The following is a 23,537-nucleotide window of genomic DNA, read 5'->3' as shown; positions in this document are numbered from 1 at the left end:
AAACAAGCTACAGTCTACTGCTATAGTTTTTGTAGAGGGCAAAATTAATACTCAGTAATTCCTTCGTCAACTATCCATCTAGATTCTTTCACCCTTATCCAGAGTGTTACCTGGTTGGTGTTGTTTACTTAGTGGGGTGACCCAGACTTTAATCCCTAAGAGATCTGAGTCCTTAGTTGCTCTGCCCTACGACGTCAGGTATGTTTGTTGCAGTTGAGCATAGGCTTTAGGAGGCATGAAAGTATAAAGAGACACTCCAGTGGTTCTTGAATATTCTACACTTGCCCCTTTAGTGTAGTAGTTACCCCTCTGCCTTACAGTGACAGGATAAATTACCACAGCCAGTACAGTAATGCTCTTCTCAGCCTGATATATGAGGAGCCCGAAGTGTTTTGGTGGTAGTTAGAGCATCCAGTTTAGTGGAATTCTACTCCCTGGAAACGAGTTTGCCCTCACCACAGAACTAAGTTCTGCACATTCTGTAATGGAAGCCCAGATTCCACAAGTAGATCATTGACCATGAAAGTTAGGATGGTCACTTTCACTTCCATTCCTTATTTTCCAGAGCAGTGCACTTTAGTTAAGCAGGACAAAATACCACCAAAGACGTAAGCCACATCTTGAAGGACAATATCCTACCCGGAAAGCCTTGTCAGACTGCCAGTGCCTTAGCTGAATCTTCACAGTCCATCCCATTTTTTTATCAGGCTGGCTGTTCCTAGGTGATAAGGTATATAGTAAGACTATAAACTCATAATCATAAGCCAATTATCACACTTCCATTGCTATAAAATGGGTCCCTTGATCAGAGGCAATGTTTTGTTGGACCCACATCAATGGATGACTTTTTATAAGCTTTCAGATGGTACTGATGGGAGAGGTTCTATTAGAAGGGAGCCCACACCAGTATCTAGAGATTATGTGTCAATCCCACTAAATCATATCCTCCTCCAAAGTACAGGATTTTGATGTTGTTATCTGCTACTAGGTGGTTGCTTGGCATCCTTGAAAAATTGCTCCTTGGTCTTTGCTGCTGGCAAATTTGCATTTAGCAGTGGCAATTGTTAGATCAGCTTTGGTGAGGGGAAGTTTATATGGTTGAGCTCTTGCATAACCTATGTATCTGCCACCATGGCCCATCTATTAACTGCAGGAGCACTGGGATACTGAAGAAAGACTATGGCTGGCATTCTCAGCTTTGGTCATTCTGTCCTCCTGCAAGGCAAGAGGATGCTGCCATTGGGTGCTCTCTAGTGGCATTAAATGTGCAACACAGGGACCAATGCATTCCAATAACTACTCCCCCTATTCTTCCTGATACACATTAAACAAATCCTGGAATTGCTTTGGCTTAAGGATTTGTTTTCTACAGAGCTAGGCTTGTACTTTTCTGTCAGGGCTACTATACTGAGACTTAACTCTGATTAGCATTTAAGAGGGAATGAGGGATGTTAGGGGTCATAAATAGAGTCATCTTATGAGGCACCTGCCTCAGGTGAAATAATAGCAGGGTCTCTAAGGAAGGGGAGGTTATTTTCCTCTGGAAAAGGTGCTTTTGCTGCTTTTACTGGCCAGAAAGTTTCAAGAGCATTAGGGTTTCAAGTTTCTCATACCTGTTTACTCAAATGTTACCATCCCAGGTCTCATGATTCTATTCATTTTTGATCAAGGTCCTGATTTTGGCCTAGCAGACTTACTGAGGTGATGCCTGTACCTCCTTTGTAACTCAGACACCTTCATAATCAATTCCTGTGCCTAATTTTCATCACAGCTGTGTCCTAAGATTTCAGGAGAGAAAACTGACATTTAAATCTCTGATAGAAATCTTCTGGTTTTCATATTCTTCCTTAAGTTGAAATTGACTCTCCTTCATATTTCATTTTTTTAGCTAAATATCTAATGCTATCAAAAGCAGTCACCTCACTTTACAGTTTTTATAAACAAATAAAAACAAAAATAAATAAAAAATCTTATTCCTATACCAACTAAGAGCCACAACTTCTTGGTCTCCTAATGCCTTGCCCTTCAACTGAAGTACCTGTTATCCACAGGGCTGGTTGGGGTGAGGGGAACTTAAGTGATTGCAATGCATAGCATCTTACTACAATGCGTAGCAATAGGTCTTACTGCTTCAGGCCAAGTGGGCAATACCACTTTAAAATCTTGTTTTCTAGAAGTGCTTCTGGCTTTAACCAAGTTTCTATAAAGCAGAGCCTGAGGCAAGTATTAAAGTAATGGTACTTTATATAGAAGAAGCCAGCCTAGAGATATAAAGGTGAGAAAGAACAGGAAAAATGAGGCAAGGAAATATGTGAAGCAATGCAATGTATTTTATCACCTGGTCACTTTTTCTCAATAAGTCAAGAAGACTTACAGTAGCTTATTGTCAGATGTGTTTGCTTGACCTGCAGGACTTTGTTGGAAGGTTTACAGAGAAATTTTTCACCTCAGAGAAATCCCCAGAGAGATCAATGAGGCGGAATTACCTGACTAGTTCCCTTCCCTCATTTGTCATTACTTTTGGTTTGCCCCGTTGCACTACATCAACTTCTACAGCAAACACAAGCCACAGGATCCTATTTACAAAAATACCCAACCTTGAAAGTGTTTGGAAACCATATAAATCAGTCAGCGATCATGAAATCAAATAGCTATATCAGGCTGACTCTTAACTAAGGTATTCTGTGTAAATAATATTACATGGAGAGGATTAAGAAAAAAAGGATGGGACCAGAAATCCATAGAGAATCCTCAGGAATTTTCCTCTGACTGACGTGAAAATATATTTAGATATTCATGATTATTTTTAAAATAAAAAAATAAACATCACAATATATTTTATATAATCCTACCCTCAAAATAAGTGTCTTCTTATACTATAATGGCAATGATATAAATGTCAACACACAAAAATTAAAATATTATTTATTAAATAGTTGGCATGTATTTTTTTTTACCTTTAAAACAAAGCAAGTGCTTGATGTAAAGCATTGGAGTGATTTCTGGGCTCATACTAAGATAATTTTATTTTTACCTAAAAGTATGGTAAAAAAATCATGTAGGTCTCTCATGGATATGTATTTTTACACTGTTACTACAAGTACTAGGTAAAGGCCACTAGATTGTGTATTTTATGAGTATGAACTCTATGTTTTAGTTACCAATGGATATAATATATCAAACTTGGTAAGAATTCTATTAATATTTACTGGATGATACAGTGTGTCAGTTAATCAATCAATTCACAAAGATATACAATCCAAAAAAGATATATATTTTTATCTGTCATTTATCACTGCCTTTGGTTCACCCTAGTTGAAGTCTTAATTCTACATCAAATAAAAATTGTATTTATTAAATGATATTTGAGTAGGCCTCTCCAATCTTTCTAATAGCTCTTCTTTAGTTCAGTTAATATAAAATTTGAAAACTGTATGAATCCATAGGTAAAAGATGGGTCTTGGAGTCCTATGAGTTTAATATGTGGTTTGGGCAGAGCTGAAATTTTGTAGTCATCTAGGGTAGCTTGGGTATCTTCAAAAGATCCATGATGATGTATCATGTCAAAGTTCATACATTTCCATGGGATATATGTTTTCATTCTAAGTGTATAAAAAAAAACAAACTCCAGATTACCTTTTGGTATGTTTGACAAGTCACTCACACTAAATTCATTATTGGTTCAACCATAATTTGTTCAATTCATTCATGGTTAAACCATTGAATTCAACCATGGTTCAAATTTCTCTATTGATGGCAAATTTTTTCCTGCCTGTGTCTTACTTAGTATACTTCATACCATAGAAAAATAAGCCTGAATGCTGATACTCATCACAGCATGAAGTCCAGAGCATGGACCCATGCATGATTCTCTAAGTTGTGGCACAGTATTAGAAATAACAGATAACTGTCTTGGGCTTGAAATAATAAAAGCATGCTAAAAAGGACGTTACTCTTCTTCCTCAAAATGTAGAAATGCCATTCCCTAAAATATTTGACAAACTTCCTGGTTATCCCCAAATATTTCCATAGGTTACCCCTATTCAGGTCAAATAAGAAAGGGAGTAACAATCTGCAGTAAAAGGGAGTTCATCAATTCTGCAATCTGGAAGTATTCTTGGTCCCACCTGTTTCAAGAGTCAACATTTTTAATATAAGTTGACTTTGTCAACACCAACCAACTGAAAAATACATTGGAAGTATTGACTGTTGGGAGAATAAATGGTCAGGGAAGTTCTTAAACAACTTCATGGGAGAGAAAAGAACTCCCTGGCCAAAAACAACAAAGACAGAATTAATTATCAGTGAAAGGATAAGTGCTCATCATCCATGATGACATTAAGACAAAAAGTCCATAATATTTGTGCCTCAGATGGCAGTTGATGCTAGACAGGTAACAGCTGGTGGTGTCCATGGCATCTCTGAAAACAAGGTATGACTAAATCACAGCCCAGGCAAACCCAGTGGCACCAGACCCAGTTAAGTGGGAGGGTGGTGGTTAAGAGGGGGCATAGCTAATTTTCTTATTTTATCCAAAGCTAAATTCACATAATGAGATCTTGGAGAAGCTGGGAGTCTGAACGCAGACATCTCTCAAGTTTTCCACACCTGCTCAGGAGAAGGCATAAAGAAAGCATCAAGGGTGTGAATGGCTCTTGAAGCATTAAGTTTTCCAGCAATTATCAGAGCCGAGATTTCATTCACTCATTTCTCTTTTAATCTGGTGTTGTAAAGCATGATCTGCTGACTAAACTTCTTAATATGTTTTTGAGATAAGATCATTTACCCAAAGTATAGGCACTCTCAAAGGTGAGTATTGTTCTTGACCATCTTTCAAGAAGCTGACAACCTAATGATGTCAAGCAAGATTGCGCAAGTTAAACATTTCTTTTTTGTGTAGACAGAGAATAATATTTTAGAAATATTTTTTCTCCTGTACTTTTTTCTCCAGTTGAATTCTTTAACACTCAATTTTTCCTCCATATTATCAAGGAAGTGATTGACGTTCTTTCTCCCATGGACTGAGTAACCTACAGGTTCCTCAGACTGTTGGTCTCCCTGACTACACCTCTGAAAGCCACTATGATGTAAATATAGGGGCCACATAGGGCTGGAGACAGGACACAAAGGCTACTACTGATCATAGTGCTGCCACTAGCTGACACTGTGACCTTGAACAAGTCATTTCCTTTTCATTTTTTTCATCTGTCAAATGAAGGCATTCAATGAATGATTTGTGAGCTTAATTTACAGATTAAAGGTTCTTTAATTCAAAGTATAATTTGGAGTCCAATATCCTGATACTTTTAGGCACTTCATTTACGCCAACAAAGATTAGACTTTCTGGATGGTAAGTACAGCTAATATATGTCCGATATCATGGACATACAGAAAGTCATTGCTAATATTTTTGAAATTTGTAAACTTTTCCAAGTTTACCTTGAACACTTCTGAGAAACTTTGGAAGAACTCATTTGCATAACCAATCTCAGTGGCCTGAGTGATTTGAAACATGTCTCACAAGTGGACATATCAACTTAGTTTCATAAATGAGTTGGTCCCTGTTGGTCCTCTTTGGGAATAGCCTTTATGCTTTAGAATATTTTAAGAAGCAAATGGGAACTATTCAATGCTTTGAGTCTTTCACACTCTGCCTCCTAGGTCTAATGGACCTTTAATAAGTGCCTAATCCAAGAGAGAATCAAGGATTTACTAAGACACTTGCAAATTACTGGACTCAGTAATTAGTGCTTCTCAATCTTTTATTATCCTCACTATGGCTGATTGAATGTGAATTCTTCTCATATACAATTACCCAATGGTTTTTCTTTTTTTCCACAGACGCTAATATATAAAACACAGGCATGAAGGGGTCCCCCAGGAAGTTTAACTCATATTGGTGGAAAATGCTTCAAATTTGGCAAAAGACCAACTTCTAGAGCCTTTTAGAACATTGCTTGAAGGAGAGAACCTATGTGATATCAAAAGCTGTAAATTTTCACTTCATGTCTACAACAGGGCATGCTTTTAGTGAATGTTTTCTCTTGCTGCTATTATTATAATTATTATTCACAGGAGTACTATTAATACTACAGAATTGGCATTCTACTTGTAACTCTTTTCCCCAGACAGCATCCTCACCAAAGTTCTAAGACTTAAACTGAACACAAATGATATGTTAGATATCATCTGTTTCTTGTCCAGAACCATGTTCCACTTTTCTGCACCATGTGATCCAGGAGGCTGATCTGTATGAATATGTAAATGGACTACACTGCTCTCTAACTTCCGATTGGGTCTGGTCAATGGAGAATACCAACGGGATGTCAGAAGGCAAGAGCAGAGTAATGCTGAGCGTATATTGCCCCACTCCCTCCATCATGACTGGTTAGTTGCCATCAACCAAAGGTCTCATCCCTTATCAGGCACTTCTCTTCACCCAGCTGTCTCTGTCTTCAGGTTAGTAACCTTCCGTTCCCTTGCCCATATAACTAGTGCTTCCCTGTTACTAACCAGAAAACACTACACTATTTGTGGTTTACCTGCACCCAACCATACCTTGGCAAATAATCTATTTACTAAACTCTCTTCAAATTATCCAGTTTCAGTGTGGCATATCTTTCCTGAAAGGACCCTGCCAATCTTCATGGTCTCTAGATTATTGGCTCTGTGAAGAAAGAGATCTCTGTTTTGGGTTGTTCAGTGTTCTCTCCCCAGCCACTGGTACAATGCCTGGCATGTGTTAGACACTCGAGAAATATTTGTTCAATGAATAACTGTTCTCTAAATAGGACATTAGCACATGTTATGGAGCCAAGGCCTTAGCAATTTTGGAGGCTCTATTTAAGAAAAAGAATGTGCAAATGTCTCAGTGTCACAAAAACATGGGACCTTATTGCTAAGGTCCCTCCCATGACCTTGAATGGGTCCCATGCAAATATAGGGCTCTGAAATTTAAGCTTCTTTAGCTTAAGCTGGTCACTTCTTGGATCTCAACTCACACTTTCAAGGAATCTTCCAGTTGTCTTCACAAAAATGTGAAGAAAGCAGCTTTGGTGTAATGCAAAATGCATAGAACTTGGAATCAGATACAGAGGAGTAGGTGTTCCAAATCTTCTGCTTATTGGTTGTAAACTTGGATAGGGGATTTAACCTCCAGGAGACTTGGTCTACTTCATCTATGACAGACAATTACCTGAAATAACTACATAAAGGTCTTGGCATAAAAAAATGTGCTTAGTGAGTCCTTAGTTTTGCCTTTGCAGCCTTCTTCCAAGCATTCCCCGGACTGCTTCCTACCTGTTATGATCAAACTGGATTTTCACCCAAGTCCTCTGAGAGCCAGTTTGAGCAGTTGCTAGTTCAGGATCAGACCATGGCCCTATTCACACCAAGTTCTGCAGTCGGTATTTGCACAATGAAAACTTCAGCATGTAACACAATTTGCCTGCAGCCAAACGCCCAGCCCTGTTTGCCTCGGATTCCTTTATGTCACCAGCCATAACTCAGCCAGATCTCTGAGGAACCATTTAGATGCTCTAAGCAAATTTTTCCATTGCTTTCTTGGAGAAAAAAAATTCTCCCCATAATTCATTTTCTAAGTGATCCTCAAAAGCATGTCGGTTGCCTTCTACATAAACATTTTATTATAGGGTTGAGCAAGCCACATTTTAGAGCTTGGGTTATAGTTTTTTTTAATTCAGTGTGCTCTATTATTAATATTTTCCTTATCCAGTTACTTAAGTATGAGTTATTCCCAAGTCCTTGCTGTTTAAACAATGTAAAATTCATGAAGATAGGAATAATATGTGCTTTTTACATCATTGTGCTCTCAGAATAGAATATAGTGCCTGGCAAGTAATAGATACTCAGTAAATATTTTTGAATTAGCAAATGAATGGTTGAGTATTCCCTAGGATACCTAGAAAATATGAGTTATAAGGATAAAACAAGAAATAAAATATGGGCAATAGTTTTTAATATAAATCTATAAGGGTTAAATACCATGTGAGGGACAGAGTTCTTCATAACTAGAGGTACTAAAATAGAAACATGAATGTGTCAAGAATTCTGTAGGAAAAAATATTGCATTAAATTGAAGATAGTAGTTCATTATCTCTAATGTAATTCCAATTCTTAGAATATTTGATTTTGTAAATTCATACTGCCTCATAGTCATGTAGTGGTTTGTGGTAATTTGGGAACCCAATTGACCTTGGAGCTAATTCCAGTTCCAACACACTAGCTTTGGCGCTTTGACTAATTTAGCTTCTCTCAGCCTCATTTTCTGCATCTATGTAGAGTGAGCACAATATAGACTTTCCAGAATTATTCTGGATTAAATGAGATATTTAATATAAGAGCCCTCAGGTACCACTCTAAGTATCTATTAACTATTAACAAAGAGTAGATTCCTTGATTAACTATTAGATTAATTCCTTAATTAGTTATTAGATTAATAGTTAATTAATTATTAACAAATTAGATGAACTATTAGCAAATAGTAGATTCCTATCCCACCCCTCAAGTATTCGTTCTTAATAAAGGTATAATAGTTAGGAAGTCCTTCATGAATGCAATGTAAGAAAGGAGGTAATGCAATTCAGAAGACCTGGTCTCTCATTCAGTCTCTAGCCCTAACCACCTCCATGACTTTCAGCAAATTACTATACAAACTTTAGCCTCTGGTTCTTCAGCTATAACATGAAGGCCCTACATTAACTACTTCCTTAGATTCTCTCAAGTCCTGAAGAAAAGCTATTTCTGCAAAGAGCTCAAATCACCTACATTTTGGAACTCAGAGCAATATTAGATAGACAACCCTGCATTTCCTTACTGACCATTATCAGTAGGATCCTAGCATGCAGCTTAATCTGACTTGGTTTCATCAGCATAGCATTATTGTGCACTTTGGGCTTTGTGAAGTACAATAAGCCATAACCAGCTACCATGACTAAGATGCCAGTGTCCTGTCAGAGGCAGACCTCTTCCACAATAACTTCATTTCTTCCTGGGATGGGACTGAAAATTAATACACTGTAGCTATTAGGATAATATTTCAATTTTTTTGAAAGAGAATGTTCTTAACACAGACCTGGTATTCCTCCTGCTGCTACACAATAGAGTCTCTAGTTCCTTCTATGAGGCCTCCCTCCAAAGCCCAGAAAACCCATTCTCTGCTAAAAATGCACTTCCATAACCATGGAGGAAAACAGATCATTTTAGCATCCTTCCCAGAAACCTGACAGCGCTCTGGCGTGCCTTCCTAAAATTTGATTAGTGCTTCACATAAAAAGTCTGATATCTTTTCAATATATTCTTCTTCCTCTGGGAATAATTTTCAAAAAAATAATATGAATAATAAAGCATAACATTAAAGTGGGGTGAGCTATTCAGTGGAAATGAAGAGCTAAGGGTCAAGAAAGGACTCTATTGCCTCTAACTGGGAAATTAAACTGCCCTTTCAGATTTTATTATAAAGGGGAGTAAAAGATTTTACTCAACTGTGAAGGCAAAACATTTGATTGATAGAGCTGTTATCCTTGGTTACCTTTATAATGACTTACTTCGGATGAGTTGGTTTTGAAAAAAATCTATTTCAAAAATATGCCTCAGCCTCCACGTCTGTATTTGAGTCTCAGCCACCCTTCCTCCGCTCCCACAACACTTTCATCACTCATGGCTAGCGCCCAGGTTCCAGAGGATTTCAGGACCCAATCACAGATGCACTGGCAGATCCTGGCTGTACGCTTTGAAATGTTCTTATCCATAGGTTTCAGTGACAACCACGTGTTCCTGCCACAAGGTCTGCTTTACTGAGGCTTTTCAGGAACTCTTTCTTTCTAGACCCAAGTTGCCCCAACTGGAAAGATCCATTTGGATACAACTGGAGCTTGAGTCCAGAAGGCACAGGAATATTATGGACTAAAAGAAAGAACAGAGAGGGCCATACTATAGATACCACCCTCCAAAGAAGGCTGCAGGAAAACAACTCCAAATCAGAGTGCTTGAGTTTCAGAATCAACAAATACTAAGCACCTGCTGTAAGCAGGGGCTGTTCACGTTGTTTCAACATAAAATTTGTATTTTATGCTGAGTGAAATAGGCCATGTGTTGAAAGACAAATACCATATGATCTCACCTTTAACAGGAAGCTAAACAACAAAACAAACAAGCAAGCAGAATAAAAACAAAGACACTGAAACAGAGAACAAGGGGACAGTGACCAGAGGGGAGAGGGAAGGGAATTTAAGGGGAAAAAAGGGGGAGGGATTTGGAGGAACAAGTATGAAGGACACAGGGGCAAGAACTAAGGGGGGTGAAAATGGGAGGGAGGTGGGGAGCATGGGGCGGGGTGGGCTGGGATGGGAGAAATAGACAGAAAACTGTACTTGAAAAATAGCTAAATAAAAAATTTTTTAAATCTGTATTTTAAGGCAGTCACTGTTAATTTTATTTCATAACAAGTGCGCTGAAGCTCAGAAAGGTTATATGACTTTCTTAAGGTCACAAACTTGTTCCAGAGTTGAAATTTGAACTTACTGTCTCCTGACTCACATTTCTGTTCTTTTCATCGTACTACAGAGGTTCCTTAATAACATTGGAATTGTGCTGCTGCTATTTAATAGCTGGTCAAACCACTTACTCTCTCTGAGCTTTTTCTTTTCTACAAAATTCTGAGGGTGGATCAGAGTACTGTTCTAGTCCCAGGATGCATCAAAGAGGAAGAATTCTCTACCTATCTGGTATGAAAAGAATTATTGCTCATTGCCTCCCAGAACCACTGGAACAGAATTAAAGCCCTTCGCTGACCAAGATTAAAACCCCTAATTATTAAGAGTCTTGTAATCACTAAAATCTCATTTTCCAATGATTGTGACTGCCCATAGCTTTCAGGAAAAAGCTCAAAGTTCATACCTTAATCTACAAGGCCCTTCGTCACTTTTCCTACTCTTTCCTTAATCCCCAGAAACATGTCTCACCCGATAGCCCCCCAGCCAGTAATCCCAACTTCCCAGTCTGCATGCCACCCCACCACTCCTTTGCTCATCCAGATACTCAAACACATCTTTAAAAACAAACTCCATGCTGTCCTCCTCTGGGCAGTCTACCCAGACCCCAGGTTAATTTGGACGCCTCTCGTCCGTGTCCCCACACACACCATAGGTTGCTCACTCACAGCACATCTCCATAATAGCCAGCCGACCTGCTTTCCTGCTTGACCACATTCAGACTCCCAAAGGACAGGACTAGGTTGAATTTACCTTGTAATTCTCAGCGTCCATCATGGCAGCTGAGGCATGAAGTGATGAATGCATTATTTTGAATGGGCAAATGATTAAAACAAGAACAATCAGAAAATGGCTAAAAAAAAAAAAAAAAAGGAACCCTGGCTGGTGTAGCTCAGTGGATTGAGTGCGAGCCTGCGGACCACACGATCATGGTTCGATTCCCAGTCGGCACAGGCCTGGGTTGCAGGAGACTCAAAAGAGGTAACCACGCATTGATATTTCTCTCCTTCTTTCCTTCCCTTCCCCTCTAAAGATAAATAAGTAAAATATTTGAAAAGAAAAAAAGTTAAAAAAAACAAAAGGACAGCGACCAGAGGGGAGAGGGAAGGGAACTTAAGGGGAAAAAGGGGGAGGGATTTTGAGGAACAAGTATGAAAGACACAGAGATGAGGACTGGGGGGGGGGGGGATGGGAGGGAGGGGGGAGACCGGGCAGGGGGGGAGAGAAAAAAAATGTACTTGAAAAGTAACTAAATAAAAATTTAAAAAAAAAAAGGAAAATAGTCTTTATTAAAAAGAAACTGAATTCTTTCAGCCAGAGAGTTTTACCTACTTGTGCAACTTGACCATCACTCCCTGCTGCCCCTTTAACCTTTTCCCACCTTATTACAGAATAGCTGTTTTCTAAACTCATTCATGAGTTAACATGTTAAACTTTAGCCTATGCTCTCAATTTTTACTGACAATTATTTTTAAAACTCATTCTAAAAACTCATTAATGCTTCTTATAGATTTTTACATTGGGAAGTTTTTATAGAGTTTAGCCCTAGGGAAGCTTAATATTCCCTTAATGAATTGGTATTTTTGCTCCTCTTTGACAATATAAGCTATATAACCAAGTATAATTTCATTTTCACTTTAGCTTCTAGGAATTTCAGAGTCAAATTTCTCATCCCATCACAGCAAGTATATAAACTCTCTAGTTTGAGTATTTATATTTTTATTGTACTTTCTAGTCTCTGCTTTAACAACATTTATGGAGGACTTATTGTATGTAGAAACTCTTCTGGAAGCTTGGTGTATATCAATTAACAACACAGAATTAAAATTCTACCTCATGAAACTTACCCCATGTAGAGGTGTATAATTTTATGTACATTATACAAATCAATTTCAAAATTAATGCTGTACATATGATCTAAAGTTGATGCTTATATTCATTAAATACCTGGCTGCTTCTTTATAATGCATTTATTTAAATATACTTCTCATCTAAATTCTGTAAATGCTGACATTCACAGATTTGAAACCTATAAGAAAAACATAAAATGCTGATGGAATTAGCATCAACTCATTTTAGACATTCTTAAATAATGGTAATAGCAAGTTTATAGGCAGCCTCAGTAATCCCTAATCAGCATTTTCTAACACATTAGCAGTTGGTGTCTGGAGTCTGACATTTGCTGTGAATGAGTGCCTGACAGCTTTTGTTGTAAGTTTGGGCTTCTTTTGCCTAGTAATTTGCTCCCTGCTGTCTAGGGGGAGGAAACTTTACTTTCCAAGATGCCCTACAAAGTGTCAATGTCAATCTCCCAACCCACCCCAAGAGCTTACCACCCCCCACCAACACCAACCACCCTGACCTGAAGGTTTCTTAGCCAGGGGTCAGGTATGATTTGTGCTGTGATTGTGAGGCCTTCTGGGATGCACTGGCCTGTCTTGAGAGGGTTTTTTGCTTTATTTTGTTTTGTTTGTTTTACCCAGGACCTTATAAAGATAGCTAAAGAATCAGTCGAGAGCTGAACCTACTTCACAGACTAAGTATATACAGTTTGTAATACAGTTAACAAAAGCATAATTTCATTCTTTTGCACATACAATACGATGGGAACCTGATATATTTTTAAGATGTTATTTATTTATCTTTATAGGGGAAGGGAAGGAGAGAAACATCATTGTATGGTTGCCTCTCATGCGTCCCCTGCTGGGAACTGGCCTGCAACCCAGGCATGTGCCCTGATGGCTGGGAATCAAACCACAATCCTCTGGTTCGCAGGTCTGCACTCGATCCACTGAGCTACACCAGCCAGGGTGGGAACCTGATATTTAAATCCTATTCAACTTTCCTAAAGGGTTAGAGAAATCTTTAGAGTGAAACAGCTAAGCCTGTGGGATCTACTGTATCTCTCCTTTCTCCCTGTCAATGTTTAAACTTTTCTCCTGGGACTCATGCTGCCCTTGTCCCACACTACCTGCTCTATCAGAGCATCTGACTAGATGAGTCCTGAGCTGAAAGCATCTCAGAGGGGAGAAAAACAAAAATCCATTTTCTAAGTTTGACTGCACCTCCCACATCTCTATTTAACTACTTAACTCTCAATACCATACAATAGAACAAAGCTCTCTAATCTGACTTAATTTACCAAGCAATAATTTAATGATTTACTACTGGGCATGAAAAATAGGCAGAGGGTGGCTGGGAATAGCAACAATAGGGAGAGCAACAATGACAAGGACCCGCACCTGGTACAAGGTTGCTCAGGATTCTGGGATAGAAGGATGCCAGCACCTGTTGACCCAAAGCATTTCACAGTTTTTGTTTTCTACATGTTGAAATAATGTGACTTTTTGACTACAGCACAGCAAACAGTAGTCTCTCCTCTTCATCACCTATGTATTTGGTTCCATTTTCTTTTGATAAATATACCACATTCTCAAGAGCTTTTTTTTCTTTTAAGAAGTTTGTAGGAAACTGTGCTCTCAAGCTACTGATATATAAAACATCAACAAATCCTAAATTCATTTTACTAGAAGAAGCTCCTCCCAAAACCTGTGTGCATACAATATTGAGGAAAAAGGCAAAATTATAGGGGTGGAGAACAAATCAGTGGTGGCCAAAACTGGCGAGGGGTGGTGCTAGGCTTGTCTAGAAAGAAATTGCATGAAGGAATCTAGGTGGGAAGAGAGACATTGAATCTGTATGATGATTTTAGGAGTGTTTATATGCTCTGTGTTTATCAAAGCCCACAGATGGGTACAGTCAGGAATTAATTTTATTTTATGTAAAATAAAAAATATATGTTAAAATCTATGTAATTTGTTCACATGATGTAATGAAAACTCAGCTACATATTTAATAATCATAGATTTGCTACACTACTGAAGAAATAGGTTTACATCATCATTAGTTATTAGCCTTTAGATTTATGATGTCCAAAGCAATACTAGAATTGCAATAACCTATAATCAAAGAAACAGAGACTCTAAAGGTTGTAAAAGATCTTAAGTATAATTCATCATTAGATTAACAGATTAACAAGAAAAAACATATAATCGTTTCAAGAGATTCAGAAAAATCATTTCACAATATCTAACATCTAATCCTACCAAGATAAAAAAAAAAAAACCTTTTAGCACACAAGACATAGAAAGGAACCTCTTCAATCTGATAAATAATATCTATAACCAAAAAAACCCCCTAAAGCTAAAATCATACTTAATAGTAAAAGATTGAATGTTTTCCCTTACAATGAGGAACAGTCAAGGGATGGACCGCTTTGGACCACTTTTCTTCAACTTTTTACTGAATGTGCTACCCAGAGGCATAAGGAAACTTAAGGGAGTTATGGAGTGACAGGTATTTTATTATCCTGATTGCAATAATCATTTTATGGATATTTACTATACACTTCAAGTATATGTGGGTATTTGTAAATCACTGTACCTCAATAAAGTTTTTTAAAATTATGCAATTTAAACACAGTGACTTTACCTACTGGTAATCAAAGTCTAATCAAGATCATGGACTCTCCACAATCACTTGGACAATATTTCATCTTAGAAGTGAACAGGAAGCCAGAAAGTTATTGGATAGAGACAGGCCTGACATTGGAGAAGTGGCTAAATATTTTCTTCTGAAAAAAAAAAAAGAGTTTAAAAAACCAGTCTTCAGAAAGCCTGGTCACTGGGAGCACAGAAAAACTGAATTTCTATCCCACTGAGAAGCAGGAAAGAATAGGAAACATGAATATAATTGTAGAATCCTACAGATTTTGCATCAAATTTGGAATTCATCAATTCTTGGTTGTGTGATTTTGACAACTTATTATACTTCTGGAGCTGTTCTGTCAAGTGAGTGCAATAATCCTTTTTTTCCCCTAAGTGTGCTATGAGGGATGCAACATATTCTGTTAGGTGACAGATATATTAGATAGTCAATATAAATGCTGGTTAATTTCCTCTTCTTTTCTCTAAAGTCTTTTAAGTCTTTTCTGCTTTAATTTTTCCTGAATATTTGCAAATCATTATTTATTCAACCATTTATTTAGTGCTATCTCTAAATCATAGACAAATCAAGCATGACATTTATCTAGAAAGAGCTCACAGTGTGGTAGGGAAGACCAATGTATAGACAAATGCTATATGGCCATCTGACAGCCAAAGAGTAGAAGAATAACAAGTAGACTGACCAATTTCGCTTGGATGGCTTAGGCAAGATTTTTCAGAAAAGGAGTTAACAGTAGGCCTTAAAAGACGAGTGAAAGTTAACAAAGTTTGTGTGGTTTTAAATGTGAAGGGAACACATTTCAAACTAAAATAACAGAAAGCTATATATTACATTCACAGGCATTACTAAGAAAGTGTTTTCAGTTAGTAAAACAGAAAACCCTTATTAACTACAGGGCTCATGCTCCCTAATATAAATCCTCATCCACACACATTGAGAACTACAGACACCCCCACAGCAAGAGTTGCTACTACATAGCAAGCTGCCTGGAAACTCCATGACTCACTCAGCAAGGCCTGACCATTCAACACAGTCTTCATGTCCTGGATCTTGCCCAGGCTCTTGGAAAGTAACTGCAAGTAGACCAGACCCTCAGTAGTTAAATCTCAGAGAAAGAGGTTCTCCCTTCTACCAGGCCTGTCCCACCCACAACCCACAGACTGCATCCAAGGATGGTTATGAATGTGGCCCAACACAAAATTGTATATTTAATTAAAAACTTTTTTTTGCCTCATCAAGTTTTCATCAGTGTTTGTATATTTAATGTGTGGCTCAAGACAACTCTTCTTCCATTGTGGCCCAGAGATGCCAAAAAGTTGGACACACCTGTGAGAAATTCCATAACCAAGTTTGTGTTTATCACAACATTAACATCATTTAAAGGCCTCTCCGTTCTTTGGCTAACGGAAACAGAAATTGCAAGTCCTTTGCACATGTAAGATATGGAAATGAATATTAGACGTTATTTTTTCTGAACTATTCTCAGAGGAAGTGAAACTAGTTATTTGCCTCTAATGAAACTGCTGAGCCCCTTAGAGAAAAGTACCAAATACACATAATCATACCACAACCAGCAAATCTGAAACATCTAGAATCAGATATTTTGCAATATACATTGGGAGCTATGCATTGAATAGATTAGTGGAGTATCCTTCTCCTAAGCTACACAGGTTAATTTGATGTACGGTCACAGACAGCAAACTGTTCCATTGCCATTGCCATCCCATTTCATCTCCTTTCTCAAAGAGCGTTCTAATATGCTGACTTGACTTGAAGTTGGCTGGATGTGAGAGGCATTCATGAATATCTGCAAGTACCAAATTCTTTATTTCAAGACTTGTGCTCATTTTACTGTAATATACTTATTTTGAAAGAATGAGCATGCCTTTTAGAAGAAACTTGAGGAAACAAAATCTGGGGTTGTTAAATTTTGGTGGGAAAAAAGGGCGGGATTAGGAAGGAACATGAGTCCAAGGTTATCCAGAAATGGAAAACCCTATAAAGAAGAAATTATAACTAGAAAGAGCTAAACAGAGGCAAAGGAAAGAAAACTATGTGCTTGGTACTGTGCTTAATCACAGCCAATGATAGCCAGTCACGATCTCTCTATTACAAAGATAAATTGAGACTTCAGGTAGTGAAGTGTCTGGTCAAAGAATACTATTAATACAGGACAGATAGGGATTGTAATTAAAATAAATCTGATTCTATAACAAATGCTCTTAACCACCCTTCTATACTAAAAAAAATTACAGGTAACCAAGTTATTTATATAGTGTACTCCACAGAACACACAGTGAACACCACACAATATAGAGACTAGTCAAGACTCAGCAAGTTACTCTAACATGCTCCTCTAACCACTTGGACACCACCTTGAATGAGTGTTAGATTGGAGTCGCTCAAGAAACCTGACAGACACAGCAAGCTAAGGAGAGCAGGGTCTGTTAGCGAGAACAAGAGGTAAAGTAGAGCCAAATGAGGTAGGTTAAGAAGAAAGTGGGGCCAACCAAGGAAGGTTGGGATATGTGGGGGAAAGTGGAGCCAACCAAGGGAGGTTGGGACTTGCTTGGTTGTTCTTAGACCAGGATTTTTAAATACAAAAACCTGTGGTTGGGGTATTAGAGTCTGATTGGCTAGATCTGGTTGCTGGGTGAAAGCTGCATCCTGTTATGCCAGACAAGCCAACCGCAGACCCTAATCTTCTTGGGTAGGGTTTGCAGGCAGCTTCCCATGGTGCCATTTTCTCGCCTGGTGATTTTCATTCCTCCTAGGCCTGCCTAGATCTAACAATGGGGAATAGAGAAGGCATTTAGAACAATGGAGCATTTAAACTAGGAGTCGCTATGTAAGGCCAGATACTTCACACTGACACAATTGATCCGTTATGATTAGTCAATTAAAGGTGATTATTCTTGCTAAGCCCCCAGGGTTGCCACTTCTTGGAAGGATCAGATACATTGTAGAAAATGAAGGAACTACATTCTCTTCTATATGAACTTACTACGAAGATACTTTTCCCTTAATTAACTACAAATGTAAGTAAACACCTATGGAGCCATATCATCCATGACAGAGAAACCTCAACTAACCATGGAAGTGATGTGTGAGCTGAAATCAGAAATAAGAGTTAACTGGGCAGCAGAGTTAAAGAAATACCCTAAACAAAATGACAACCTATAGAAAAGCCACCAGTGGTAGAATGAAGCAAAGGGAAATGCCTTGATACTATATTACAGCCCATCGTTACAGCCAAAAGCACTCTACAAATTTTTTGCATAAAAATAAAAAGAAAACAGAACTCTCAACCTTCAGTCAGCCAATCGGTTTAAAGCATTCTGCCCAGTGTTCTCTGCACAGTCTTACAGAGTGACCTGATTTCTCTTCCCAACACTAGCTCATTGTCCAGTAAAATCTGCTTTCCATATTTTGGCTGACTTTCCATAAGACCCTCATTCTGGCTATTTTAATGTCTCAACATATTTGGAAGTTACAAAGTTTCACTTGGGTCCTGTCACTATGTCCTCCATTACTGCCGATATAAAAAGGCCATTTGGTGGGGATACTGCATACTGAAAAGGCCATGGTGCTATAGGAGCATATTACTAAGACATGTGACTAATTAAAATCCTACACAAGCATTTATAAAGAATTTAACCTGTTCACACTCTCCCTTTGTGGGCTGCAGTCTTTATATCTCCCTTGAAAGAAGATTTAAAGATTTTCATAAAGCCATCAGTCTTTTATAATCTTCATTAAAAAGTCTTATTTAAATAGCACTTGGTGGTTTACAATATATTGTTAAGTCTATTCCTTTAATTGCCCCTCCCACTTTCATCAATATAAAGAGGACAAGAAAATTACTCTGAATTCTATTTTATACACGATCAAACTGGGGCAAAGAGTTGTAAATACTGTGTCCCATTTATTGCTGAAAAATCCCACTACCAAAGCTTAAAACACAAATGATCGTATTACAGCAGTTAAGTATTTGAGCAGGGCTCAGCTGTCTATGTTTTTTCTTCCCACAGAGCAGCACTGAGATCTCTCAGTGGAATTCACCTCAAATGCAGCTGGTGTGGAAAGTCAAAATGGCTTCCCTCAGGTGTGCGGTGCCTTGGCAGAGAGGGCTGAAAGGCTGAATGGGCACACTTTTTAATTTTACTAAGGAGTAACTGACAAGTGAAATGACACATATTTAAAGTATACGATGTGATGATTCCATATACATGTGCATTGTAGAATGATTACCAAGATCAAGAAGACTTTCGACCTCGGTGCCTTACACACGGCCCCTCTAGCAGGGTGGCCTTGAGCTAGTTCCCAAAGGGAGTGATCCAGTGAACAAGTCGGAATCTACATGACATTTATAACCTTACTTCGAAAGTCACATAGTCACTTCCCCTAAATTCTATTGGCCAGAGCAAACAAAAGCTCACACAACTCAAGGGGAGAAAACACACACTCCATCTCCAGTCAGATATGGAAATATTGAAGGAATTGTGATGATGTTTCAAGACTGACATAGGCTCACAGGAAATATTGAAACTGCAATTTAAATCTGCAACTTTGACTCCAAACCCCACTCCCTTGATTCACTTGTCTAAGAAGCCACCAACACCTTGTAAGCCAGCAGCGCTGGGCAGATACCTGGGGAGAGAGGCTGGCAGGGAACTGTGGCAAACTAGAAAGCATCTAGACCCAGGGCTAGACCGAGAATCCATTGCCAACTTTGTCAATCTAGGATGAAAATCTAGACTTTGATGTGAAATACCCCAATTTTTAATTATTAGTAAATCATTCAAAATTTTTATACACAGTTTGCAACCTCTCCCCTGTATCACACAATTTGAATGTTTCTGTTTTATTTTGAGGTAATTACTTGTTTCCTCCAAAGCACGAAGCCTACGTTACAAATTCAGGTTAGGAGTCAGGCAGCCTCAAGTTCCAACCCCAGTGCCACTTACTAACTCTGTGTCTGATGCTAAGTCACTGAGGCTCTGAGAGCCTGTCCTTGTCTGCAATATGCAGATAATGGTCATTACCTCATAGGACTGCTGGGAGAAAAATTATCAGACTATGTACAAAGAAAGCCTAGCGGAGTTCACAACACATAGTAGGTACTCAGTCACTCTTGCTTACCATTACGGAGGAAAAATATCCTCCCACACTTTGATAGGTAATAGTGTGAAGAACTTTCAGCAGAAGTCAAAAGACCTGAGTTTTATTCTGGGCTCCATTCCTGGAGTAGTAATATCAGCCCTACCTCCTTCAATGTGCTGGGGGGAATCAGTACATCTGTGATAAGCTGCTCCCCACAGTTAAGGCACAACCACATAGGTCATCAAACATTTTGATTCCCAATTATTTGTCAGAATCAGAAAAGCAAAGGGTGCATTAGTTAGGAGTGAATCCAGGTAGTGGGTCAGCAATCATATAAACCAGAAGGAAGGAGGCCCCTACAAATCTGAGCTCCATTTCAGGCTGTGAATCAAAGAGTCCTTAAAAACAGCCATGGTCTATACAGAAGCTGAAGGAACAAGCAAGTAGATGGTGAGCACTGGACTTAGAGTCAGGCCATCACTTAAATGACTGTACAGAAAGAAGTAGGTAAATGGGAACTGGTGACTAGAAAGACCGAGTGCACTATGGAATGGAGGAGGAGATGGGGAAAAATCGAGGCCACCAGGAAACATACCAAAATGGATCATTTGTTACGATGTGCGTGGGTTTATGTGCGTCCCAGAACTTGTGAGGCCAAAGTCTTGAATGGCACATTTGGCATTCCTGCAGATTGGTGATTGTTTTCTTGTTTATTCGATCCACAGAAAGGTTAATTGTGCTAGTGACTGTATTTGGGAAACAATTCTTGAAAAGTGCTTTGGTAACAACAGGTTGGCAGTGTATGGAAACCATCTGCTTCCCACAAATGTTAAGGTAAACTTTCAAACTTGTGGGGTTAGCAATTACAGATTGTATAGTAGTTTAGTGGAGGGAAAATACATGCTGTGTTGACATAGACTTTCTGGATCTTCTTGACACCCAGCCTAAAAGGAACACCATGTTATAAGAAGGATGGTCTCTGGGCATATCAAAACTTTGAGCAAGTCATCTTTGTTTGTATGTATTAAGACTAACAGAACAAGAACATCACACAAGGGAATATAGTATTTATACTGAATGTCTCCTAAGTAAATTAAGCCTCTCTGGTTTGCTCTTGCCTTGACCCACTAATGGGAATGGGATCATAGATGGAAGATTTGTTTCTTATAAAAATATTCAGTTTACTCTGCAAAGGAACATAAAATGCTGCTCCTCTGACCCCGTGGTGTGAGCTGCTCTCAAGAGCTGCAGTTGTGGTTGTTCCAGCTGCTTTGTCATGAAGTGGTCTGTTCCCCAACTCTTCTGACAGCAGAGCTTCCTGCCCCCCCTCCCACCTCCACTCTGGAGGAGAGAAATGGAAATGGCTAATGTGCTCCTAACTTAGCAAACACTGTCAGGGCTGTTAATCCATCACTCTAGGAGTACTTCCCAAAGAGACAGATTCCAGTGAAAATCATTCAGCTGAAGCTGAGAGAGAACATTTTAAGTGGAGTGGAGTTCAAAATTATGAATGGCAGCAGGGAGTGGACACAAATCATATTTGCTAATGGAAGTGAAAAATGAAATTGGCCCCTAGTGGTTTCAGCTTGAATAGCAACACCTTATAATACTTAGGCCTTAGGTGGCTTATGTCCATTACTTATTGAGGAATGGTCACATAAATATATGAATTAAAGTTTTAGGCTATCATAGCTCTATAGGTGATTAACACTCTTCACATAGCATTCTCATCCTGATTGATCATTTGTGATGCTGAGCTAAGGTCCAGAAAAGCAGGGAGGGAAATAGTGCTATGTACCTCAATTTGTATATGTGAACATCTTGCAGAGATAGTTACAAAAAAGGAAACATAAACCCAGTCAGAGATTTCAGGGCCTTTAAAGGGGCACAGAATTTGGAATCAACAGACATTTGTTTGAATAGAGACTTTGCCACTAATTTCTAAACCTTATGCTAGGGATTGTGCTGGGTATTTAAACTCTGAATCCCAGAATTCTCATAACCAAAACTGGATGGATAACAATGATATGCCCCTCATAGGACTGCTGGATGTGACAGACAGCTGCCTCTGTATGTGATGGATTATCTATTATTTCCTTCTTCCTTACTAATCAGGTCCCAGTTTTGCTTAAGCACTCATACACCTGCCAGCTGTATGCTCAGGGAAAGGATCCTTCCCCGGGCCTAAGTGGTTTCTCTTTCAAACATGGTCATTCCATTGCCTTTGACAAAATCTGGTTCAGGAATAGTCATGTGACCAAGTTCTGGCCAAAGACACCTGTGAGGGGAAGAAGGCCTCTAGAAAGGGACTTACACGCCTTAACATCTTGCATGGAATCCAAACCCATACAGACAAACGTCACTTTCCTATCTTAGGACAGTGTTAGCTCCATGTGACACCTGCAACTACAGCAGCCATATAAGGACCTTGAGACCAAAGCCAAGAGAATTTCAGAGAAGATCAATGACAGAATAGGTTCGTGAATTAACAGCCAAAGAGCCATCTTATCTCTGGAGTTCTCATTATGTAAGATGATAAACTGTGTTCCAGCTACTGTTCTGTACTTGCAGCAACCAAAGGAACCCTCTCTGATGCAATATAAGAATCAAATAAGTAATGCGTCTGGAGGATTATACTCTAGATAGGGATGAACCAGAATAAATGAAGTCGCAACCCAACTTTAAGTCATCTCAGTCTCACTCAAATGGTAGTCACATGATCTGCCCACTATTTATCATCTTAAGCATAGACTCACTCTGGAGGAAATGATATTACTGAAAGCTTCCATAACTTAGTCCCTACACACAACGCCTCATGTTCAATTAAACATGCCTGCCATACCAAGAAGCAGGACTAGGATAAAAAGACAGACAATAGGAAAAGAACCAGAGTTGACCAGGTGTGTGGAGTCATCAGGAATGAACTTTAAAATAACTGTTAGTAATATGTTTGGAAAAATAGATGATAAATTGGAGGATGTAATCAGAGAATAGGAACCTATAAGAATTAGATTAAAATTCTAGAACTAAGAAATATAACTATCCAAATTAAGAACTTAATATGGCTATAACAATGAATCAGGAATTAGGTCAACAGAAGCTACTCAAGCTAGCACAAAGAGAGCAAAAGTAGATGAAAATTTTAGAAGATAACATGAGAGACATAAGAGAGATGATCAAAAGTTCAAACATATATATAATTGGAGTCACATAAAGGGAAAATACAGAGAAATAATCTAAGACAATACAGGTTTCCCTCACCATCTGAAAGTAAAGCATTCCTATGAAAACTTTTGTATGCAGAAATGGTATAAATTGAAAAGGCAATTACCATTTAATCATAATGGAAAAATTTTTAGTATTTCCACACCCAAAAGCAATCTACTACATCATACCAAATAACACATAAAACCTGAA

General features: G+C 38.5%; 1 protein-coding gene across 1 annotated transcript in view; it reads left to right on the top strand.

Annotated features, from left to right (window-relative positions):
• CUNH1orf87 (chromosome unknown C1orf87 homolog) overlaps positions 1-23,537 on the top strand; it is a 123,038-nt gene that overhangs the window by 45 nt on the left and 99,456 nt on the right. The window contains 1 exon segment of the mRNA XM_053655642.1: positions 83-198. Within this exon segment, the coding sequence (XP_053511617.1) occupies positions 83-198 (116 nt within the window).

The sequence above is a fragment of the Artibeus jamaicensis genome, unplaced genomic scaffold, assembly GCF_021234435.1.
Source record: "Artibeus jamaicensis isolate MK-2021 breed Jamaican fruit bat unplaced genomic scaffold, CSHL_Jam_final scaffold_1019, whole genome shotgun sequence".
NCBI classification, from domain to species: domain Eukaryota; kingdom Metazoa; phylum Chordata; class Mammalia; order Chiroptera; family Phyllostomidae; genus Artibeus; species Artibeus jamaicensis.
The sequence above is the reverse complement of the archived record's forward strand: the minus strand, read 5'-3'. Positions and strand labels throughout refer to the sequence as shown.